The 26941-nt window shown below is 36.8% G+C and overlaps 1 protein-coding gene across 1 annotated transcript in view; it reads right to left on the reverse strand.

Moving 5' to 3' along the window:
- LOC132157385 (echinoderm microtubule-associated protein-like 4) overlaps window positions 1–26719 on the reverse strand; it is a 90740-nt gene extending 64021 nt beyond the window's left edge. The window contains exon 1 of the mRNA XM_059566722.1: window positions 26367–26719. Within this exon, the coding sequence (XP_059422705.1) occupies window positions 26367–26391 (25 nt within the window). The 5' untranslated portion in view covers window positions 26392–26719. The remainder of the gene's footprint in view (window positions 1–26366) is intronic.
- Between the last annotated feature and the right edge of the window lie 222 nt (window positions 26720–26941).

A 26941-nucleotide genomic window follows, 5' to 3' on the forward strand; every position in this document is an offset into this window, starting at 1 on the left:
TACACCAATGCACATGCATGCATATGCACAGATGGCCCCTACGGAGTCATAAGGCCATTTGAGGTCAAACGGACTACAGAGAGAATGGCTGCCATGAGTTATAGGACTAACACACACACAGAGACAAAGCGAGGGATGACAGAAAAAGAGATTTATACAGACAGAGAGAAACCACAATGGGGTGAGCCTGACAAAACAAGACATGTTCGACATACAGCAGTCACACGCAAACTAGCGTTTAGGGAAATGCCTACCACATTAACTAGTCACACTGTCAGACTTTTGAGTATTGGCAAGAAGTCTGGTCCACATACCTTTTTTTTTTTAAATGTAAAGTGCCCAACCATGACCATGTTTATTGGCAATTAATCTTGTTGTGACACCGTAACTGTAATTATCTAAATCTAATATTGCAAACTTACAAAGAGCTGCATTATGTCTCCCAGAAATTACACAAAGCAAGCCAATGAGAATAAAGCATGTTTTTTTTTTCATTCTTCTGTGTAATATGCTTCATATGGTCCATGCGAGGGCTGTCTTAGGCTGAGATTGAGACGCTAACAAGAGCATTACATAAACATCCAGCAACATGGTGCCATCATAAATGGCATTGTACAATACAGCTATGCAGTCTGAAGCTATTTTGTTGCTTAATTTGGCCACAGAACCCTTTTATTGCTTTCCAACTTCAGCTCATTTCAACCGCAGATTGTTAGAGGAAGGTTGTGTTAGGACATCGATACAACAGAGAAGAACGAGCCATTGACAACTTGGATAATCTGAATGGATAGAGTCTTTTTCACATGAATGAGTACTAGTATATATTCATTAAAGCTCACTAGAGATGTTGATAATATCAGTGTGTGTGAGGGCGTTCTCATTTGTATAAAAAAAATATATATATAAATTAAATAAAGGGTTGCTGTTGTTGTGTTTTATTACATATTCAAAAGTTTTAATGTTAGTTACGGTCAGATATAGTATTTATAATTAAATCTATATTAAAAGAGTAAAAAACTATGAGATGTCCCTGTTTAGTTAGCTAATGTGTGTTAATGTTTACAAGCAAGGATACAATAAGAAAATTAATGATTCTGGGTCCAATTTAACTTAATGATTCCCGAATGAATGAATGAATGAATGAATGAAATTTCACTTAATTATTCATCGATTTAGGAAACCTACAAAGTTACAGTACTGTGCAAAGTTTTCGGCACCCGTATAAAAATGCTCTAAAGTGAGGATGCCATCAAAAATAATGCCATAAATAGATTTTATTAATTAACTTCTTTTAACTTGACTAAATTAAATCAACATTTGGTGTGACCACACTATGCATTAAAAAGATATATATATTGTCCTAGGTGCACTTGTGCGCATTGTTTTTCAGGTAGCTTTGCAGGTAGGTTTCTTGAAGTGTTTTGGAGACATTGTCACAGTTCTTCTGGATTGAGTCTGTCTCACTTTGTTCTGTTTCTTCATGTTATTCCAGCTAGACTGGATGATGGGGAGATCAGATCTCTGTGTGGAGCACTGGCTGCTGTCAGACTCCTTGCGCAAACAAAAATCTCACTGGATTATTACATTTAATGGCAAAAATAATGTTTGGAAATGTAATATTTACTACTGACACACTATAGCAAAGGATAGAAATAACTGACTAAAAAACATTGTTTTGTTGGTGAAAAAACTAGTAGCCTGAGACCTTTGCACAGTGCTGTGTATAAATAAATATATCTTGTTTATGTGTTTTTAAATAATCAATTACTCAATCAACACATACATACATAAGCGCCACCTACTGACAGAGGGTGAATCTGTGTCTCATTCAGCCCGTCTGCTGTTTTTGTTTTGTTCAGATATGCAAGTCAAAGCATTCTGTTTTTGCCCTCAAATTTAGAAATTCTGCAGTCTAATTTAAATCAGAAACTGCTCATGTCGCATGTGTGCATCATGAATAAAATGCATTGGTTGCCTCAAATTTAAATGGAAAAAGCACATCCAAAGCCTTAATCTGTTTATATGAAGAGACTTGTTGTATTTGTATTATTTATATGATTTGTGATTTAAAATTGTAATCTACTTTCATTTTTAGCCATACCGGTATTTAAATTGAACAGAGACATGTGCAGCATTTTGTTTTAGAAATAACAAAAACACACCTTAATTTACAGATTGCAATAATTTGTTACATAATTTGTTGTTCTTATTTTGTTTAAAAAAATTGTGAGAGCATTGTATTGTGAAATCAGTATCATGCATCGTATTGCATCCTAATATGAGTGAATCGTTGTATTCCTGAATTGGGATGGAGAGAGCGCTCTGGTCTGGGGCAGCTAAGAAAAGAAAAGAGTGTTTTAAAGTCCAAAAAATATGTCTGTAGTAGCTAAGAAAATACTGACAGCATCTGTCTGTCTATGAAGGTTTCTCCCCACCAGTTTGAAGCCAAAAACTGGATGAATGTTAAAATTAATACAACCATACAACCGAGATTCAACAGCATGAAGCGAAAGCAACATGGAAGTATGTTATGTGATGAATAAACCCTCTTTCTAGTACATGAGAGAGTTAATCATCTACTACAACTTAGGGTAAAAAAGAAAAACCTTCTTTTGTACAACCAATATTGATGAACAGCTTTTACCATCTTTTGCTCACATACACACAAACATAGAGCTCAGTTTCGTTTCTGTGACTGCGTAAATGCTTCAACACAAATTAAATGAAGGAAATGCACAGCACTCGTGCCCGAGCAGAGCATACAGACGACAGGATAGAGTTCATATATCCTGCACTAATGAAAGCCACATTATCAGTTAAATAATAGCAGATGGATCGGGTGTGCAGTAATTGAATGACACTAGAGGGCTGTACATTGATCCGGGCAAAGTTTCACGCTGGACCGGTTAGCAACTGGTTGATAAGACAATACTAATCATTAACAATCACTCCAAAACACCAACAACCCCTGAAAGGTCACAAAAACACCTGCACCTTAAGACATACAGTATAATTAGCATCTTTGCTCATGGCCATTCAGACTTGCATGAAAAAATTGTGTTCGGACACAATTGTGTCAATCTGTGCATGTCAAGTTTTGGCATTAAAACCAAATTGAGGAGTGAAATCAAAGGAATCACATAGCCAGAGCACTGCAGGGCTGCTGGAAATTTTAAACTGCAAACCTGACACTTACTGACAAGCTGACACTCGTCTGACTGGAGAACTGCTGTCAGTAACTTCTCACTCTGTCTCTGCCAATTCCTCCTCTCTCTCTCTCTCCAAATGGTATCTCATATTTAATCGGATTTCATTTCACTATCCGTGAGAAGAATGTCCTCATGTAACAAGAGCTCACAATATCAAAATGGTTTTAGAGGCACTTTAGGATTACTCTTGAATATTGTGATCATTTTAATCCACTCTTTATAATGCCCATTAAGTTTCCTATAAAGCACAAGTGACAGATCGGACAAACTAGCTTCAAGAACTTTGCTTGTCTTTCCATCATATTCTGTTTCTGCTACTGAAGTTTAAATCACACACTGCATACAAAATCACATGCTGTCCGAGTAGGTACTACATTTGATAAAGAACCATAAAGAATAAAGAAGGATCAGTTCAGCCCCCCAAAAATAAATAGGTTTTTATAATTAGGTTTTACCATTAGGTTTTACCTAGTCAGCAAAAAGTTTTTTATCATTAAAAACATAATAAAAAATAAATAAAAAATGTAATAAGTACAGGTCAATTTTTTTCATATACATATTTAAAGGCATCACCAGGAAGTTTTATCATATTTGACAGCACATTATTAAATAAATTAATCCAACCAAAATGAGTTCATCCATCAGATATCTTAAACAGCTTAGCTTTAAATGTTTTGTAATCGAGTGCAAAGAGTATGTTTGAGCCACACACACCCAAGACATGTTTTTGTCATGTGACCTACTTGGGATGCTTACCTGTCATTCATGAATCCTCTCCTATGGCCTCATGGGATACTAAAGTGCCCATCAAATGTGCAAACAAGAATCTCAGCAGAAGCTGTAAAGCCTGGAACACACCAAGCCGACGGTCGGCCGTCGGGCAGTTTTTGTGCGTCGGCCGACTAAGTTTCCTCAGTGTGTTCCGCACCGTCGGCTGAAATTGGTCCTCGTCGGCTTTTCTTCTGCCGATTCGACATGTTGAATCGGCGTCGGGCCGTCGGTGAAAGAGGGAACTCTGATTGGCTGTTCAGCTTAGTGAACGAGTCAGTGGACGAGAATAATAGCAAAACAGCGAGCAAAGTCAAAACGGTACAGATAGAGGCTGTTCTAATGATGTCATCTTACCTGATTGTTCCTTGGGGAATATTTCAATATTAACACGAGAGGAGTGGAATAAAGAAAGTGTTTAGCAGGATTAATATTCAAAACAGTAAGCACGCGCTACTTTGTTTACGGTGTGTATAACTTCAGCCGGCAGCGTCAGTTTCCCTTTTTGAATGAAGAATATAGACGAATATATCTGCAGAAATAGACAGTTGTCTCATTTACACGCAGGCGCAGAACGCTCATTCTACCTAACAATCGGCAGTAGTTCTCTCGTGTGTTCAAGTGCAGCTTTTTACCCCGACGCGAGGCGACAACAAAGTTGGCTTTCATCAGCGCTAGTTCGTCGGCGTCGGCTTGGTGTTCCAGGCTTAAGTCACCTGTGAAATGCAATTTTTTTTGCGTACTAAAAAGTACAAAAGTAGGCTAGAGATGACAAACATACTGACTTTATTCTTAAAGGAGTGGTTCACCCAAAAATCGTGTCATTATTTTCTCACCCTCACGTCGTTCCAAACCTATAAGACCTTCATTCATCTTCGGATCACAAATTACGATATTTTTGCTGAAATCCGAGAGCTTTCTGACCCTGACTAAAGTCATTATTGATGTTGTCTTTGCACGCAAAAAGTTCTCAAAGTTTAAAAAAAATTTGGTTGAAACACTAATGTAACATGGACTGTCTTAACGATGTCCTTACTACCTTTCTGGATCTTAAACGTGTCAGTTGTGTTGCTGTCTATGGAGGGTCAGAAAGCTCTTGGATTTCAACAAAAATATCTTCATTTGTTTTCCTTAGATGAACGAAGGTCTTACGGGTTTGAAAAGACATGAGGATGAGTAATTAATGACAGAATTTTCATTTTGGGGTGAACTATCGCTTTACATGGACAGTTCACCCAAAAACAAATAAACAACAACAAAAAACTGTCCTAATTTATTAAATCTATCTTAATCGCAAAGCACTGTTTGGCAGAAGAGAGCAATTTAGATACAGATAAAAAAAAAATCTTAACAATCGCTTATATTGCTTTTCATCTTGTTTCTGACTTTCTTTTTCTATGTTTCCATATGTCTTCACATATTTCTCTTATTTACGCTTTCTTTTTACATCTGCTTCTCCTCTTTAACTCACTTTAACTCTGTTGCCATTTAGCTTCAAGTGCTTACGCAAGCTTTCAAATTTATTCAAGCAAGATCAAAATGAAATGGTAGGGGAAGTACATTCACTCAAACCCCAGTGTGGTACTTACAGGAATTAATGGGCACTATAGGAGTATAACGCTTCCAACAGCAAACCCCAACCACAGTGTTCCAAACAGTCCATGCACAGGCTTACAATGCTCAGTCTGTAGCAGCTAACTGGAGATGTACCATTACCACAGAAATAACTGTTTATCCTGCAAAAACAGCACTGAGACGTCTTCCTCCAAATGCTTCATTACAAATGATCTGCATTACTTAAAAGCCCCTAAGAGGGTAATTTAGGTCCTAATGACTTCTCTCTAGAGCAGAATTTTGAATGCCTCTCTGTGTGATGCTGAACACTCATAGTGTTTACTAGATTCCAGGTGCACTAAACATGTTTTGTTTGTGCATCTGGATGTTATAATGTCACCTATCATGAGCATGGGGCTTAAAAAAAAAAAAAAAGTTCTGCCATTAGAAAAAAATGCTGTTTAAGTCACTTATTCTACTTTAAAAAAACTCAAACCTCTTTCCGATGACCCAAAAGTCAAGTGCAGAAGAAATGAGCCCAGCTCTGATTGTATTCACTTTGTAAATGGGCTTAGAAACTGATCTAGGTCTCATTATAAAATCACAATATGATACTGAATCATTGTTGAATATTGTACGATACATTCAACATTAAATGTTTATATTGTGATAACTTAACTTCCACATGACTTTGTCAACAGTAGGTATCCACACGACTAGCAAGATTTTTGAGAAATAAGTCTCTTATGCCCATTAAGACTACATTTATTTGATCAAAAATACAGTGAAATATTATTACAATTTAAAAGTAACTGTTTTCCAATTGAATATACTTTAAAATGTAATTTATTCCTGTGATTTTAAGCTGAATTTTCAGTTTCATTACTCCAGTCTTCAGTGTCACATAATCCTTCAGCTACATTTATTTGATCAAAAATACAGTGAAATATTATTACAATTTAAAATAACTGTTTTCCAATTGAATGTACTTTAAAATGTAATTTATTCCTGTGATTTTAAGCTGAATTTCATTACTCCAGTCTTCAGTGTCACATAATCCTTCAGAAATCATTTGAATATGCAGATTTGCTGCCCAAGAAACCTTTATTATTATTATCAATGAATGCATTGCTTCGGGATTTTCAAGACTTTACTGTGACGTTTTAAAAATACATTGCATACTTGATGAATAAAAGTATTAATTTAAAAACAAAATAGGACACAGTGTATTGTATTAAAATAATTTTCTGTATTTTTATTTTTTTTAATGTGTTTTACCTGTATTTAGAATTTTTGCACTGCATTGTGTTGTGTTTTAGTGTTAGCAGAAAAGTCAGTAAAATTATTGCATAATGTTATGGCCCAAAAAAAATAAATGTATATACACACACACACACACACACACACACACACACACACACACACACACACACGCACACACACTTATTTAAAAAACAACAACAACCTTTTCTATGCCACTGATATGACTATATGCATTATTCAGTAGGTGTAAATGTATTATTTATTGCACCTTTTATTTGTCATTATTTAAAGTTCATATTCCGAAGATTTATGTTTAATAAACACAAAGAAAAAAACTTTAAAACACACTACAATTCCGTCATCAGCCTCAAATCTGGTTGTCTAAATGTCTACAGCGCCCCCTGTCTGCTCCTCACACAAACTCTGCAAAGCTTCTGATGGAACAAATTGTGAGCACCTAGTGCTGCTGTGCACCTGGTCAGCATGGAAATCCTTTTACCAGCCCTGTTTGAGCTGGATGCTGTGGAAAACTACCAGAGAAAGTTGGAAGGACCTCAGTGGCCTGCCTTTAAATACCCAGCTCTCCTGAGTGAAAATGCAGAGTCATCACTGGGTTCTGCTGCACTGTGGAGACGGAATGAGGCCGTCAGACAGACACATGTGTATACAGAGCGTAAAATCTGCAGTGTCACTGCGCTGGCTGACCTCAGAGTGCGCAAATGTCCTCCCTCAAAACCCACATGAACGTGACTGTTTTCCAGTAAAACAACCATGTAAACCAATAAGAGAAAGAAATACAACTTTTTTTTTTTTTCTGAGGAAGAGTTTACTGTGCAATTTGGCCAAATATTGTGATTTGAACTGTGAATTATGGACATTTCCGGAAACACCATAAGCGCCACACATGATCCGAGTATGTAGACAGCAGACTTAGTTTATTTAATTAAATCACAGTTTCTGTGGTTTAATCACAATAGCTGATTTTGTTTAGCTTAATTGTAGAGTCCAGCCTTGTGTGTTTACAAGGCAGCTGAACTCAGTGTTTTGTGTATCCACTTGTGTGCGTAGGTAGGTGACTGCGGCCGGCGTGTGGTAAGGTTAGCATTTCAGGAGAATAACGTGGAGGCGTATGATGGCAGAAAATGACAGACGCTGCACATTTGTGATTTACAGGTGACAAAACTGCTAAAAATAAAAACCCACAGCAGCACAGTGAGCTACTAAACTATATTGTTATTTGTAATATTTGTAGATGTACTGACAGCTTGGATTTAAATTCAATCATCCAAAATTTGCCAAATTCCATGATATACCATATTATACTGTAAATGTATAATACCAATTTTGTAAAGAAATTTATATTTTAATTCTGCAAATTCACATTAAATTAACCAAAACAGTGACAGTGAAGACATTTAAAATGTTACAAATATTTCTGTCAGATAAATGCTGTTCTTTTCTGTTCAAAGAATCCTGGAAAATCAGGTTTCTAAAGAAATATTAAGCAGTAGGGCTGCAACTAACGATTATTTTGATAATCGATTAATCTGTCGATTATTTTTACGATTAATCGATTAATCGGTTCATGTACTTATATTTTAGTTTTTTCCATTTTTCCCCAAGTAAATTATTAATAAATGGTCTTTATCCTTCAGCATAGATTTTTAAGAGATTTTAACCATTTTGTCATATCCTCATCAAAAATATACCTGGAGTTGTTTTATTGTGTTAGTAATCCTTTGTCGAACTCTTCTGGAATCAAAACACTGACCCATACTCTAGCAAATTTCACAAGGAGATTTCAAATAATGTTTTCACCATGGCAGACCTTAGAGCTCCTAAAGTAGTTTAACATCCCGAACAAAGCTTATTAAGGAATCTTTCAGAACATATTTTCACGAAGAATAAGGATAAAACAGAATAAAATTGCAGTGCATTGTATTTTTTATTTACTGGGAAACAGCTTTATAGCTTTTGCTGTGAAATTGTAAACAATCCTTCGAAAAAAGTGCCAATGGCATGAAACCTGAATGGAACTCACAATTGAAAGTAAAATCCATCAGAAGGTTGTCCAGAAAAAAAAATTGGACACACACAAAAAAACCTGCTGTGTGAAAAAGAGCAGTGAATACTTAGAAAAAAAAGTGCATTTCAAATATCTTTAAACATTTACCTCTCTCATTCAGTCATAATTAGGCTGCACGACTGAATTTTGAACTGGTAAACGACAAACTGATCACAGAACATGTTTGTAAAGCTTTAAATGTTAACTGTTAAAAAGCAATGTTATCAGCTTTTACGACTAAACATTTGCAAACAACATTGTACTGGAGAATCTGCACAAAGGAAAGTCTTAGGGGCCGTTCACAAATCGCGCCTAAAAACGCGTGGAAAACGCTAGGCGCACAGCTTTCTCCTTCTTTCCAAAGCGCTCGGGCAGAAGCGCCCCTGAGGCGTCTTCCTTTGCTAAACAACCATGACGTGCTCTCTCCTTGAAGACGCGGAAATTTCAGCAAAGGATAAATGGATTTGCAGCTCAAAAAACCGCTTGCAGTAGCTCTGCTACTAAATTTATTTCAAAATGGAAATCCATATACAACTACGATCAGCTGTTCCTTTCATCTTGACTGAGCTTTTAACGTTAAGGGAAAGGATGAAGCTGATTGGTTAGTTCTTGTCACATGACCCGCGGTGCGCTTGCTGCATTCTGAAAAGTTGAAATGTTTTTAACTCGATGCGGTGCGGTGTTGGAAATAGCGAACTTGAGCGCGCAAAAGACGCGATATGTGAACGTCCCCTTAAACAGTTCAGTAGTGCAGAGTTTACAGGTTACTCTTCTTTTTTGAAGGCTCAAAGTAAAGTACTCCCACATCACGCTGAATGCTGCAGAGACGCTGTACGGGAAGCACGTGACATAAAACAAGGCCAGCTATTGGCTATTCGCTACTTCTCCTGCTGTACTGGCTGAGTAAAACCTCCGGTGGCTCATTACTGCCACACTTTGGTCACCGCAGATTTGAAATATGCACGAAATGAGCCGCTTACGGCAAATAAAAGTTATTTAGCAACGAATCGATGACTAAATTAGTTGACAACTATTTTAATAATCGATTTTAATCGATTAAATCGATTCGTTGTTTCAGCTCTATTAAGCAGCACAACTTTTCAACATTGAGAATAACAAGAAGTTTTTCTTGAGCAGTAAATCAGCATTTTAGATCGATTTTTTAATTGATCATGTGACAGTAAAGACTGGAGTAATGATGCTGAAAATTCAGCTTTGCATCAGAGGAATAAATTAAATTTTAATATATAATAAAAAGAAAATAGTTATTCTAAATAATAATAATAATAACAACAATTTACTGTATTTTATTTTTTATTTTTTCAAATAAATGCAGCCTTGTCGAGCATAAGAGACTTATTTTAAAATATAAATAAAAAAGATCCAACATCAAATGTTTGACTGATAATGTGCATATATTTAAATTGTATATATTATGTTTATATAATTTATAAAACAACATACTGGCCAAACACTGTTGCCTTTGATAGACACAAAATAAGAATTAAATACAAATTTCAGGTATGTAATGAATGTATGCAGAGTTTCAAAAATTATTTTGCCATATTTCATCATGTTAAACTAATATTACAGTCTTCTTAAGAAGGCAAGCTAATTGAAAATAGCCTATGAGCAGATAATCTAGCACATCTATAGCAGTACATTTGATACTGTTCCAACTCCCGCTGAGCTCACACCTGTCTTGTGTTTGTGTGTGTGCACATGATGGGTTTGTAAAGACAACCAACACTGTACACAACTACAACTTTGAATCCACAACTTGCCAAACGTGCTGTTTATCCTAACACAAATGATTTAGTGTGCCTCATGGTTTATGGACCATTTATAGAGTCATAACCACATCACACATGACCCAGATGGTATTTTTCATAACCATGTGCATCTTGAACTCAATACATGTGTCTAAAAACTCTGACTGGGTTTCATGAGTGGAGAAAGGGTGCTTGAAACCTCATCCAAGATCTGTGTTCAAGCCAGTCATTAACTTAATCCATCCTGAACCACTTCAGACTACATGCTGTTCTACCGTGCATATGGATTTATGTCCAGCCTCAGATAAAAACCCTTTCTCGCTTTCTCACACACACACACACACATACACTCGCGGGGGACGGCAGAACATCCTGATTAATCCTGATTAAGTTTAGAGTACAGCCAACACAAAATCTGGTCCCTTATGTCCACAAGCACTGTCCTCCGGTGGCCTATTCTCTTGCTCTTTTTCCCACTCGGGGGAATCAGTGCAAAAACAGGTCTCAAATTTGTTGATTCCACTTGATTCAGTTCTCAATTTCATGGCTGCTGGCTCCAGGGCCTGCATTAATAAATCAGTCAAGCAAGCCTCGTGTGTTCAATAGACTTTCTGTGCATGAGCTTCCAGAATAAACATGACAGCTAGGGCATGACATTTAAAATGCTCACAACTTATTTACAATGATGCTGATCACAGAATTAAACAATAAAATAAATATTGTCATGATTTTAAGAGATATCTTAGATAAGCGCTAAGATAAACGTGACAAGAAAATGTGTCAGTATCAAAATCAGTCTTATGCTTTCTATCGATCTGTCTCTCATGTCTGTGTATCGAGTATTCGCTGAGTTTCAGTTCATTTTAGTGACGCGTTACAAACAGATATGCGCCGAGAATGAGACGTCTGAAAGCGCACCCTGTATATTTTCTTTATTTTACAAAAGCACAATGTTTTGTTGATATTGTGAGTGTACACAAATAAAAGTAGACCCTTTACAGGTTTAAATGCTGTATATCTCTTATATGTACAATCAAATATGATGGAGCATTTTAAGTTATTTTTGCTGTTATCATTAAAATCTGCAGAAGGTTAAATTTGATGGATTTCTGTGAATCAGTTCAAACTCTTTTCAGAAACAATTTTAAATGATTCATAAGTTTCATATTTGCATTTTTAAAGCATTAATGTTTTAATAAATAATATTATTTATTAATAATATCAACCCTGTCTGATTGAAAATTTTGTGAAAAGGTGTTAAATAGTGATTGTTTTTTTTTTTTAATTCAATATTTGCTATATTTAGTTCAGGACATTAAACTTTGTTAAGTTACTATCTAAAAATGTAAGTATGATTGAAATGATGGCTTCTATGATTGAAAAAAAGTATCAAACAAACACATGAACATCAAAATAGTAAGGTTTTCAATATTTAATATTTAATCATGATATTATATTTTAAGCTATACTGCCCAGCCCTAATGGCAACATTAAAATACTGCACATCATTCAACTCACTTGTCTGCATGTGTTTTTCCTGATCAAAAACGAGGAAAGAGGTTGTTGTTGACTAATCATACTACTTCCTGTTTTCCCGAGAGAACCCTAGAGGAAATTCAGTGGAGTTTACAGGCAATTAACAGAAATGAAACAAACATGGATGACAGACAAAGTGGGCTTATGGGGAAAAGTTACAGACACTCTTTCACTGTCCATACAAGTGTCCCGTTCTGAGAAACCACTCAAAGTAAAGGCGGTGACACTGTAGTGATGTTTACATACAGCAGCCAGTGGCCCAAGATCTTCCCTTCCAGACAAATTCACACACTAAAATTGATCCGGCCAAACTGTAAGTTGCATTATGTGTGAGTGTGAGTGTTTTGGATCTAGTGTGCAGCACAAAATAAGGACGTGCATATATTCTGGAATCTGTGGACATCAGCATCAGCAGCTCTGCAATTCATCAGACTTCATCTGTCTGTCCTCACACACACACATTTCTCTTCTCACTCCAGCTGTAATCTCATCCATTGTTTTGAGGGAAGAAGGGAATGAGGAATGTGAAAAGCTGGGAGGCAACATTCCAGCATCTGGAAGCGTTCGGGTACACGTGTGTCCCTTTCCGGATCTCTCCCTCCCTTTGCTCTCTCTCTCTCTGTGTCCGTCTGTCTCCTGCTTCCCTCCATCTTATTTCTTTCAAAGAAGGAATTTTGAAATCTGATCCTCAGCTTGTCTTTCCAAGTGCAACTCAGCATACAAATACACACACACACATTTTAACATTAACAACTGCCATATGCAATCACAACCACATGAAAACCACATCACAGGTCATTTAGAGTCAAAACAATCAGATACTTCCAAAACAAACTCGCGCATAAAACCCAGTTCGGCACACTGCAAATGAACCATGAGCGATGCTGGAGACCCATTCATCCTAAACCAACATAAGTCAGGGTTTTCAACAATGATACGGTTTTCACATCCCACTACAGCTTTCACAGAGGTTACATTGTGTTTATCTACCGATATTAAAATGTATTTGCATCTGACCTTTTTGGGGTTTTCACAAACACGGAGGAAAACTGAGCACACAAAAGACACGCTGTAACGTTTCCTTGAATCAGAAACCTAAGCCAGCACACTGGTGCATGTACTGTAGCTTCAATAAAGAAGTCAACAGTAGGGCTGTGCAATTAATCACATGCCATTGTCATGTGCATCTCGTCAGTAAAGCCGGTTCTGTGATTAGTAGTTGATCTCAATCACATGCTTTCAGATGGAGCAGCATTTCCCACACAGAGCCGAATTTCACTGAATAGATACGCAATATGACGTTCATAATTGCAGACGATTCACCTGAGATTTTGAACGTGATATTGTGTAGCTTGTCAGTAAACTTCGGCTTTGTGAGTTCTCTCCAGCGCTGGAAATTTTACACAGGTCCTACTTCTTGCCATATCGTAAGCCTTCTTTTGTTCCGCAGATGTTTTTCTCTTTTTTTTTTTCGCCATCTTTATCTTTCTGTCGTCACTCGGCTCTGCTAATGTCCATCATGTACACGGAGTGCTCTCTCTCCTCCACATCATAAGTAGACACGCCCCTACTGCTGATTGGCTACAAGTTTGTTTTTGGTACTCTGCGTTTTTGAAAAAAATTACATACCCCACTTTTAATTAACCCATTCTTAGGAAATAGTGGGTTCACAGAAAATTATCAGAACTATTTCAGTAAGACTAAAGCTGCTCTAGGTATGGGCTTACATCACATATTAGCACTAAAGAACTAGCAATTTTGAGCACTCAGTTGAAAACGTACACATAACGTATCATTCGTACTTACAGGTCCAAATAAAGATTATAAACCGATGAAGATAAAAGGCAAGATTAGAGAAGCAGTACTCAGTAAAATGATGAGCACACAACAAATGGATGGAATTGTATTACTTTGGAAAATATAAATTTGAACTACTGATTCTTCACATCATCATCTTTCGGCAATTAAAACAAAACGAACACAGTGTCTTCTCAGCATGATGTAAACACACTAACTGGCGGAAGTGTTTGTTGGCAGGTCAGAGTGTTTGTATTTCAAGGGGTAACAGGCAAAAGATTTGAAAATATGACAACTCGTTAAGGCAATTCAGAATTGACTCTCTTTTGAGAGACATTTATTTATCATGCACATTTTTAATTAACAACTTTGCAGACAGTTTACATTTAAGGATAAGTACTTTTACAAACTTCAAAAGAGTCATTTTTCAAAAACCCATATGGACCTGCTATTTAAATTTATAAAAGTTATTGATTTCTTTTTTTTTTTTTTTTTTTGATTAACAGACATCACAGCAGCTAGTTATTAGATTGTTTTGGCTGCTATTTCTTTAAGAGTCCGCTGCTGAACATGACGCGGATCTGACACGCATTGTATTTTCCCTCAAATCTCTATATCTTTTATGAACCACTTCAGGTCTTAAAGTCTCTACTAATGAGCTGACGAGTTGAGTGGGGTGTGTTAGATGAAGGAGACAGTGCTGGGCTGCTCCAGGACAATTTTGAAAACCATTTCACAGACATTCTTTAAGCTTTAATTTTTCTTTTTGGCAACTTCATGACTTAACTTACCATGACATTGCATGCACATAGTTTATTTCTTTTATATTTGATATGAAATTATACAGGCTACAGTGCACGCTGGCACCTTTGTGCATGCAATTGAAGAGCACGCGCTACGAGCACAGTACCGTTTTCCTATGGAAGGCCAAAAGGGTAAAAAACACATTAATTTTAAAGCATCAACAACAAATATATATTTATTATTTAATAATATTTCTAAAGCTACAATTTATAATTTCTACTTGCAGTGGTGTAATGTAACGAAATACATTTTTACATTTTTGTATCGAAATACATTTTGCCAACGATAGTTTCAAACAAAAATAACAGCACTGTTTTATGTCTCTGAGTGATGGATCTGTGTTTACATATTGAATGAATCTGATTTTTGAACAATTCGGTTGAATAAATGATTCATTGTTTCACTCATTAACAGTCAAATGCTTTGTTTTCTAAATGAATCAGCCATTTGCATGAATCGGTTGAATCATTCACTTGCTGTCACCTACTGGTGGTTTTAATTTAACATTTTGACCGGATGAAATGCTGCTTATTCTTACCCAAAAAAACAAAATGGTAGAAATAGTTAAAACTGAACACAATCTTGCTACTCAAGCTTTTTCTGAACATATATAATATTATTACTTACCTATAAGGCCCTAAATGGTTTAGCTCCTGCGTACCTAACTGGCCCTATACCACGCTACAATCCCTCATGCTCCCTAAGGTCACAAAACACTGGACTTTTGGTAGTTCAACTTCTACCAAAGTAACTTTCTAGTGAGATATCTGTACTTTTACTTAAGTATGACTTACAGGTACTTTATACACCACTGTCTAGTTGATACTTTCTCATTTAACATGAAAATAGCTTTAAATTATCTTTTGTGGTTATTTTCACAGTCAAATTAATTTTGTGATTAATCAGATAAATCAGATTAATTGAAGAAGTATGAATTATTATGATTAATAAAAAAATGTAATTGACTGACAGCCCTCATATATATATATATATGAGGGCTGGACATGTGGAATTATACATGGAATTATATACATAACAAAATCTGACTTTGCTGCAGCCTGGAATTGAACTACTGGTTTCGTCTGGTCAGAGGAGAACTGGCCCCCCAACTGAGCCTGGTTTCTCCCAAGGTTTTTTTCTCCATTCTGTCACCGATGGCGTTCCGGTTCCTTGCCGCTGTCGCCTCTGGCTTGCTTAGTTGGGGTCACTTCATCTACAGCGATATCGTTGACTTGATTGCAAATAAATGCACAGACACTATTTAACTGAACAGAGATGAAATCACTGAATTCAATGATGAACTGCCTTTAACTGTCATTTTGCATTATTGACACACTGTTTTCCTAATGAATGTTGTTCAGTTGCTTTGACACAATGTATTTTGTTTAAAGCTCTATATAAATAAAGGTGACTTGACTTGACTTGACAAAAAAGTGTGAAACAACTGAAAATATGTCATATTGTAGGTTCTTCAAAGTAGTCACCTTTTGCTTTGATTACTGCTTTGCACACTCTTGGCATTCTCTTGATGAGCTTCAAGAGGTAGTCACCTGAAATGGTCTTCCAACAGTCTTGAAGGAGTTCCCAGAGATGCTTAGCACTTGTTGGCCCTTTTGCCTTCAGTCTGCGGTCCAGCTCACCCCTAAACCATCTCGATTGGGTTCAGGTCCGGTGACTGTGGAGGCCAGGTCATCTGGCGCACCACCCCATCACTCTCCTTCTTGGTCAAATAGCCCTTGATGCCTTCAGTGTGACTCTACAATTTTCATAGTCATGAAAATAAAGAAAACTCTTTGAATGAGAAGGTGTGTCCAAACTTTTGGTCTGTACTGTATATATATATATATATATATATATATATATATATATATATATATATATATATATATATATATATATATATATATATATATACACACACACACACACACATACATACACAGGTGTACAGGTGTATACAGGTGTATGTGTGTGTACGGATACAGATAGATATCTTAAGTTTATATTAAGATATAAACTCAGATTTGTGAGGGGAAGAAAAGTCAGAATCGTGATCGTAATTATTCGCAATTACTTTTTTTATTCCATTGCAGAAATAAGCTTCCATACCGATATATTCACCCATTCTCGTTAGTTGTCACATTTTGTTGCTTTTCATTTGCATAAAAACTTTGTTGCATCAATGGATAAACCTACACTGCTTCACAGGAAATCAGCAACTATAACCAAATCAATCAGCTTCTGGTTCTGTTTTCACTATGAATTGATATAAGTGTGAAGTTCACCGCCCCTGTGGAAAAGCTCGCTCCATACAGGGCTTAAACCAGCAGCTATATGGTTATCCACCCTGAGCTTTCAGTCCCTGCACTACAGCTGAATAACCCACACACGGCCCCACAGAGGCCTGGGATTGAGCAATAGAGGTGGGGAATGCACCTGGCGACGGGAGGAACGGGGCCGGCTGCTATTTTTATGTTAAGCTTGACAGTTGGGCAACTGATTGGGTGCAGAGCGAAAACTGGTGCCATCTCGGCACAGTTTACACTTGAGGCCTACATGGAGACCTTTAAGTATACTGGAGCCATGAGCAAGACCCTACACCTCCATCAGGCTCCCTGCTTCAGTGTCTTTTACACATCAACATAACACATGCACATGCCTTAAAAGGCAGCACACCGCTCACAGGCCAACCTACTGACCTACACTCGTAAGAACACATTACTCAGAGATCTAACAACACTAGATCTTAGCTGATGGGTCGCAACCCAAAATTTAAATTTGAGTCTGTTTTGATTGGGTAGATCTGAATACAAGGAAAATTGCATTAAAATATAATAAATAAATAAAAAATTATTGAAAATTCTTTGGCATCAATTTTTTTTTTTTTTTAATCAGCTTCACTGTTAATAACAATTTAAAAAGTCACTTGCAATTATATTTATTTATTAATTTTACAAATAATTTATATATATATATATATATATATATATATATATATATATATATATATATATATATATATATATAATTTTTTTTTTTTATAATTAAAAAATTTAAATTTATATTTATTTATTTATTTTTTAACAAGGTTTACTCACATGTATTCAAGGTATTACACCATTTTACTTAATGGTTACACTATTAAGTAAAAACCACATGACATGACACAACATTTTTATTCATGAGTCATCAAAATTAAGCTTTTCTTGAAAATGGATTTCAAGTTTTCCAAAAGGAGCATTAATACAAAGTACTACATTAGCACTGAGGTGGTATTTTTAAGACTTTTATCACACCCTTATCACAGGTGTCATGAAAAGAAATCAGTCTGCTTTCTATTACATGCGCACATTTTTGAAGCTTAGCTGTGCAAGTTTTGCTTCACTGTCGTCATGACCAAAACCACATTTGACATTGTCAAAAACCACATTTAGATCTTCCAAGAACCAAAGTGAGTCAAACGGGCCAGCACGTCATACCGAAAACTTTGAGTTTAATCTCTGTCGCTGCCTTGTGTGACGCAGAGACGGAGGTGACAAGGTTGCATGTGGCTGATAGTGCGGTCTGTCTCTGACGGATGTACCTGCGGTGCAAAACTGATACTAGGTCTGGTTTTATACACGCTTAGTGCACTTTTGAGTTTGAAACCTTAACCTTTGTCATTAGAAAAGCAGTTTCAGAGAAATCAAAGCCAGTACAAAATAAAGGAAGCCAAAACTAGATTTAATTTGACTGGTAAATTAAATTTAGATAATGTGATTTGATACAAATGTGCTTCTTTATAGATAAAATAAAATAAAAATAATAATAATAAAAAGCTTTAAAGAAAGTAGAAGACATTAGTAAGGAATGATAGGGACATTGCAGGACAGAGACTACAACACACAGCAGTTCAGCAGCAGTCATATCCAATAATTCTGACCGCACAGAATGGCAATATACACAAAAATGCACTGCCATTTCAAAACAGGCCCAAAATGAAGTTTTCTATCACATGCACCTGCAGAAAAGTCTGACAGTTTTCTCTATTTAGTTAACTGGTCCTTTACTTTATATCGCATCCCTGCAACCCTGCCAGACACTGCAACATCACCAAGGTAATGCAGAGCAGGACAATCTGAGCGCTCAATCCTCATCCGAGTGTAACCAAGCAACAGAATCAAGCTATATAATCAGCACAGAATTTCATTGATCAGCCGTAATATGACAGGATGTTCAAGCAGCCACTCTCAAGTCAACAATTACAGGGCAAAGTCCCACACAGCTTCACACTGTTGCATTAAAATGAAGCACTTCAACTAAGGCAGCATGATTAATAGAACATGTCAGTAAAGCCGGTGTAGTTCCCAATTTTGACACCCTGCCAAATTATTACCCCCCTCGTTCAAATCGCTACCCGATTGCCTAATCCTAACCCCACCCCTAATCCTAACCCTCCCCCAAACCTACTCCTAAACCTACCAATACTAGGGGGGTAATAATTTGGCAGGGGGTCAAAATTGGGTACAACACCGGTTCTGTGATTAGCAGTAAATATCAGTCAACTGCTTTCAGGTGGAGCAGCATTTACTATACAGAGCCATAGTTCTCTGACAAGCTATGCAAAATCGCGTTCTTAATCGCAGACGATATAATTGTATGATTATGAAATTTGACAAAATCGTTCACGATAATGACAGCTGTTTGCATATCTTTTCAGTGAACTATAGCTCTGTGTAGTAAATGCTGCTCCATCTGAGAGCACATGAAAATTAATAACGTTTTAACTGCAAATTCAATTCACAACATAAGTCGAGCGTTTAAAATAATCCTTCTGTGCGATTATGTGGCTTCTTAAACAGAATAATTAAGGCACACAATATTTCATTGTATTCTAAGCAGTGATAATGGCTATGTTGATTAGCATTTCATTATAGATGTACTTTATTATGATGAAAATTATAATAAGAAGAACTCAGATAAGGCATATATTGCTGTAGTCATGTGTTTATTAGTCACGTTCAATCAATGAAAGCAGTTAAATCTTCTGTTTATTTAGCTGTAGTGATCTATCCAGCATTTCCTGGATTTCTTCTTCTAGGCATATTTAGATTTTCAGCAAGCTAGCGCCCTCTGGCCTTTGAATGGATATTTACTGCTGATCCTAGAACTGTGCTTCACTGCAAGATAGGCATGACAATCACAGCTTTATGGCGTTATTTCCCTGTCAAATGTCGAGAGTGAATAATTGTAGCGCGAAAGTACATTAATATAATGCGCGAGCGTGAATCTCTCTGCTCGTGCGCGGAATATAATGTGCGCGTCTGCGCGAGCGCGAATCTCTCTCTGCGCACTCGCAGATACACGTTGCTCTTGTAAGAATGTTCTCTGGGCTCACTCAGAGAGTATGCCTGCACTTAAAACGTGTTCAGTGCAATCGCGAATCTCTCCTCTTCACTTAAAGTAAGCGTGTACGTGCTTAGACTGCGTCCTGTGCGTTCGCGCATGGCCAATTAGCAATTACTCTTCTCTTCGATTTCTTTCTCTTTGCTCTTGGCATAAACACTGTCAAAACGGCAACAACCAATCAGAAATAGGCTTCAATGACTGACCAATGAAAACGCGACATCGTACATGGAATCTTATTGGTTGATATTGAACAGCACATGGAACATTACATTTACATTTATTCATTTAGCAGACGTTTTTATCCAAAGCGACTTACAAATGAGGACAGTGGAAGCAATCAAAAACAAGAAAAAGAGCAATGAAATATAAGTGCTATAACAAGTCTCAGTTAGGTTAACAGTACACGAAGCATGGGCTTTTAAATAATATAATAAATAAAAAGAAAACAGATAGAATGAAAAAAAAAAGAATAGAGCAAGCTGTGTTAGAGGTCTTTACACACACACACACACACACACACACACACACATATATATACATATATATACACACATATATACATATATATATATACATATATATATACATATATATATATATACATATATATATACATATATACATATATATATATATATATATATACATATATACATATATATACATATATACATATATACATACATATATATATATATATATATACATATATATATATATATATACATACATATATATATATATATACATATATATATATATACATACATATATATATATATATATACACACACACATACACACATATATATATATACAAACATATACACACACACATATAGGGCTGCAACTAACGATTATTTTGATAATCGATTAATCTGTCGATTATTTTTACGATTAATCGATTAATCGGTTTATGTACTTATATTTTAGTTTTTTCCATTTTTTCCCCAAGTAAATTATTAATAAATGGTCTTTATCATTCAGCATAGATTTAAGAGATTTTAACCATTTTGCACTGTCATATCCTCATCAAAAATATACCTGGAGTTGTTTTATTGTGTTAGTAATCCTTTGTCGAACTCTTCTGCAATCAGAACACTGACCCATACTCTAGCAAATTTCACAAGGAGATTTCAAATAATGTTTTCACCATGGCAGTCCTTAGAGCTCCTAAAGTAGTTTAACATCCCGAACAAAGCTTAAGGAATCTTTCAGAACATATTTTCACGAAGAATAAGGATAAAACAGAATAAAATTGCAGTGCATTGTATTTTATTATATACTGGGAAAAAGCTATATAGCTTTTGCTGTGAAATTGTAAACAATCCTTCAAAAAAAGTGCCAATGGCATGAAACCTGAATGGAACTCACAATTTAAAGTAAAATCCATCAGAAGGTTGTCCAGAAAAAAAAATAGGACACACACAAAAAACCTGCTGTGTGAAAAAGAGCAGTGAATAATACTTAGGAAAAAAAAGTGCATTTCAAATATCTACATTTACCTCTCTCATTCAGTCATAATTAGGCTGCACGACTGAATTTTGAACTGGTAAACGACAAACTGATCACAGAACATGCTTTTACGACTAAACATTTGCAAACAACATTGTACTGGAGAATCTGCACAAATGAAAGTCTTAGGGGCCGTTCACAAATCGCGCCTAAAAACGCGTGGAAAACGCTAGGCGCGCCGCTTTCTCCTTCTTTCCAAAGCGCTCGCGCAGAAGCGCCCCCGAGGCGTCTGCCTTTGCTAAGCAACCATGACGTGCTCTCTCCTTGAAGACGCGGAAATTTCAGCAAAGTATAAATGGATTTGCAGCTCAAAAAATCGCTTGCAGTAGCTCTGCTACTAAATTTATTTCAAAATGGAAATAAATACATATACATATACAACTATGATCAGCTGTTCCTTTCATCTTGACTGAGCTTTTAACGTTGTTACGGGAAAGGATGAAGCTGATTGGTTAGTTCTTGTCACATGACCCGCGGTGCGGTTGCTGCATTCTGAAAAGTTGAAATGTTTTTAACTCGATGCGGTGCGGTGTTGGAAATAACGAACTTGAGCGCGCAAAAGACGCGATATGTGAACCTCCCCTTAAACAGTGCAGTAGTGCAGAGTTTACAGGTTACTCTTCTTTTTTAAAGGCTCAATGTAAAGTACTCCCACATCACGCTGAATGCTGCAGACATAGACATCATATGATGTCTATGGCTGCAGAGACGCTGTTCGGGAAGCACGTGACATAAAACAAGGCCAGCTATTGGCTATTCGCTACTTCTCCTGTTGTACTGGCTGAGTAAAACCTCCGGTGGCTCATTACTGCCACACTTTGGTCACCGCAGATTTGAAATATGCACGAAATGAGCCGCTTACGGCAAATAAAAGTTATTTAGCAACGAATCGATGACTAAATTAGTTGACAACTATTTTAATAATCGATTTTAATCGATTAAATCGATTCGTTGTTTCAGCTCTACACACATATATACACACACACACACACACACACATACATACATATATATATATATATATACTATATATATATATATATATATATATATACATATACATATATATATATATATATATATATATATATATATATATATATATATATATATACACATACATACACATATACATACACATACATACATACACACACAATTGCATAATAAATGAAAAGAAAATAGAATACAAAAATATTAGAAAAGTAGTTCGATTTTTTTAAGAATAGAATTAGAATAGTGAGTGTTAAAGTTAGAGGGTCAAATAAAGATAGAAGAGATGAGTTTTAAGCCGATTCTTGAAGATGGCTAAGGACTCAGCTGCTCGGATTGAGTTGGGGAGGTCATTCCACCAGGAGGGAACATTTAATTCAAAAGTCTGTAAAAGTGACTGTGCTTCTTTGGGATGGCACAATCAAGCGACGTTCACTTCCAGAACGCAAGCTTCTAGAGGGCACATAAGTCTGAAGTAGCAAATTTAGGTAAATGGGTGCAGAGCCAGTGGTAGTTTTGTAGGCAAACATCAATGCCTTGAATTTTATACGAGCAGCTACTGGAAGCCAGTGCAAATTGATAAACAGAGGTGTTACGTGTATTCTTTTTGGCTCATTAAAAATTAATCTTGCTGCTGCGTTCTGGATTAATTATAAAGGTTTTATAGAACTGTTTGGAAGACCTGCCAAGAGGGCATTGCAATAGTCCAGCCTGGACAGAACAAGAGCTTGAACAAGGAGTTGTCCAGCATGTTCTGAAAGAAAGGGCTTGATCTTCTTGATGTTGAATAAAGAAAATCTGCAGGATCGGACAGTTTTAGCAATGTGGTCTGAGAAAGTCAGCTGATCATCAATCATAACATGGCATAAATTCACTGACGTTCAATCAAGACGAGCCAAGATGGATCCGCCGAATCGACGATCTCAGGTAACCAGTTTTATTTGTTTTGATGTTAAATATGTCAAATGTATCGTCTTGATTGAACTTCAGTGAACTTATTCCATGTGTTCCATGTGCGGTTCAATATCAACCAATAAGATTCCATGTACAATGTCGCGTTTTCATTGGTCAGTCGTTGAAGCCTATTTCTGATTGGTTGTTGCCGTTTTGACAGCATTTATGCCAAGACCAAAGAGAAAGAAATCGAAGAGAAGAGTACTTGGCCATGTGCGAACACACGGGACGCAGTCTAAGCATGTACACACTTACTTTAAGTGAAGTGGAGAGATTCGCGATTGCACTGAACACGTTCTAAGTGCAGGCATACTCTCTGAGCGAGCCCAGAGAACATTCTTACAAGAGCAACGTGTATCTGAGAGCGCGCGCCCAGTTCCCGCGGGCGAGCAGAGATTCGCGCTCGCGCACATTATATTCCACGCGCGAGCAGAGAGATTCATGCTCACGCATTGCATTAATATACTTTCGCGCAACAATTATGCGCTCTCGACATTTGACAGGGAAATAACGCCATACAGCTTCTGCTAAATCCAGATTTATTGCCTTTGGGATTTTATTTTGATTAATTGTGCAACTTCAACATTAGAAAACAATAAATTTGAAATAGAAATATTTTTTCTGCACTTCTGAGTAATTAAAAAATGTAATTAGTAAATGGCCCCTTTCTACAGACTTTTTTTTTTTTTTTTTTTTGTACGGGCATTTTTAACACTATACTAGTTTGCATTATATTAACTTTGCATCAAATTAAAAAAAGTTACTCTGCTGTGAGGGGGTTTCTTATACAGTGGGAGAAACAGTAAATTTAATTCATCTGACTGCCATTATCAAACAATTTTGAGAGTCGTGAAAACACTATTGTGGAGGGTGGTTTTTTTTTTTTTTTGCCATTTGATCAAATGGGAATGGAAACATATATTCGATGTAGTCTACCATTCACTGCTACGTATATAAGTTTAGCAGTGTTTGACTACTTCCGCTTGAGAGAAACCCATAAATGTGAAAAAGAGTCCATACTATAATGAAAATTATGCAACAAAAAAGGCCTTGTAATATTAGTTACTTGTAGACCTATCAGACTTTCCTATCGGAAAAACCCCTTAACCTCCACCAACCCATCTGACACGTCTGACAGACACACACACACACAGTACATCAACACATCTGCATTCTGCACATTCACAAACCTCAAGTGGACCCTTCATAAACAATAAATACATTCCTGCGGCCTCCTGTGCCTCTGGCATGGACTGTTATCTGACCAAATAATTTGCACTGACAGAGCTCTAAAACCACCAACATCATGATCACACAGCCTGCACTGCTGCTCCATTAATGCTATTCTATCCTATTCGCTGAATTGTGGCATTACCTAACAGAGCAATCTAATCTGCCACTGGTTTCCTGAAGAATTGTTTCTTTGGATTCATTAGGTTAATATTCATTTTATGTTTTGTTCAAAAATATAAATTACCCACAGTAATTTGAATTTGCTGTTTTTTGTAAAAAAAAAAAAATAATAATAATAGATAAAAAATAAGTTGCTGCAACAGATGTCTGCTTTGTCAAGCATAAACTCACATTCTTGTGGTTGTAGTCCTCATTCAGCAACATGGATAGTTTAAGCCATAGGGTGCTGTTTTTGTTTTATAAACCATATATTTGTAATTATTTAAGAGTGAAATTTGAATTTGTGACTAGAATGTTCGCTATTAAAAATCTAACCAAGTCAATTTCGTATAAGAATTTGCATACTGGCTTGCGATTGGTCTCCATTCTTGAATTTATTTGCATTTTTATTGTGACTTCCAGTTACGATTTACATAAATATGTGTGACCCTGGACCACAAAACCAGTCATAAGGGTGAATATATCAATGTATAAAGCTGAATAAATAAGCTTTCCATTGATGCATGACATGATATGACAAAATTTGCCTGAGATACAACTATTTGAAAATCTAGGATCTGAGTGTGCAAAATGATCAAAATACTGAGAAAATCGCCTTTAAAGTTGTCCAGATGAAGTTCTTAGAAATGCATATTACTAAACAAAAATTAAGTTTTGATATAGGCCTTACAGTAGGAAATTATCAAAATATCTTCATGGAACAAGATATTTACTTCATATCCTAATGATTTTAGGAATTAAAAAACTAATTTTGACCCATACGATGTATTGTTGGCTATTTCTACAAATATACCACAGCGACTTATGACTGGTTTTGTGTTCCAGGGTCAGGTACGGTAACATCTTTGGCGCGTTACATTGCAAACCAATTAACCTATGTGATTCAAGTGCACTGACAAAAGAAAATCAGACGCGAGCTGGTGTCGTGACAGCGGAGGGATTTCATTTACACCGACACAGAACCTTTAAGAATAAGCTACCTGTAAGTTTAACACTGTCCTTTTGTTGCATTACAAGTAAACACCGGCACTTCCTTCAGGAAATGCAAATCCTGTCTAAAGCGTGAGCTGCAGTGTGTTGTGTTCAGAGCATTTTCCAGTGCCATGTCACTGCAGGGTTTAACAACGGAAATAAACAGCAGGGTAAAGATATACGGCCACCGTGAGTCTCCACCGTGAATGCAGTGTCAGAGGAGCGTGGCTATACAGCTGACACACACACACACACACACACACACACACACATTCCATACATGCGTCTATATTCGCCATGTCTGCAGAAGACGCATCTATTAATAGTCAACATTTCAGCGCACAGACAGACAGACGCACTCACCTAAACTACCGGCGAAACCGTCCATTTCTGGGGTAGATATCCAGGGAGATATTCCTGGGGCGACTGGGGGAATTCGTCCTCTATTTGAGAAGAAAGGGAATAGCTCGTGTAATGTCACACCGGCTCCTCTGAAAGCGCTTAAATGCAAGAACAACGGGACGAGCGACTGGCGGCTGGATCTCCGTCCGAATAACGCAGCGCTTTTCTGGGGCAGTTGTTCACGGCGGCTCCCTGAGCTGAGCTGCTCCACCACGATCGTTTACACCTCCGCCGGGGGAGGGAGTAGAAGGAGCGCTGGGCTTTCGCGTTTCCGACTCCGCCTGCTTTGGCACGGCGAGCTTCCCTTCAGACGCAGAGTATCGCTCATTGCTGCTCAAACCCGACTGCGCAGTGCGCCGCGCTCTGCCTCCGACATTACGCAGCATCTCAGTACGACAGCTCTCTGTACTCTCGTGCGCACTGCTGTCCTTATGAGAGGACCGCTGTCTTCGTAGAGCTGCGTTTGTTTGTTTGTTTGTTTATACAGTTGTCTATTTATCATTGCTTGTACCTCTAATAATTGACATACTGCTCCT

This window comes from Carassius carassius, chromosome 14 (assembly GCF_963082965.1).
Source record: "Carassius carassius chromosome 14, fCarCar2.1, whole genome shotgun sequence".
NCBI classification, from domain to species: Eukaryota; Metazoa; Chordata; class Actinopteri; order Cypriniformes; family Cyprinidae; genus Carassius; species Carassius carassius.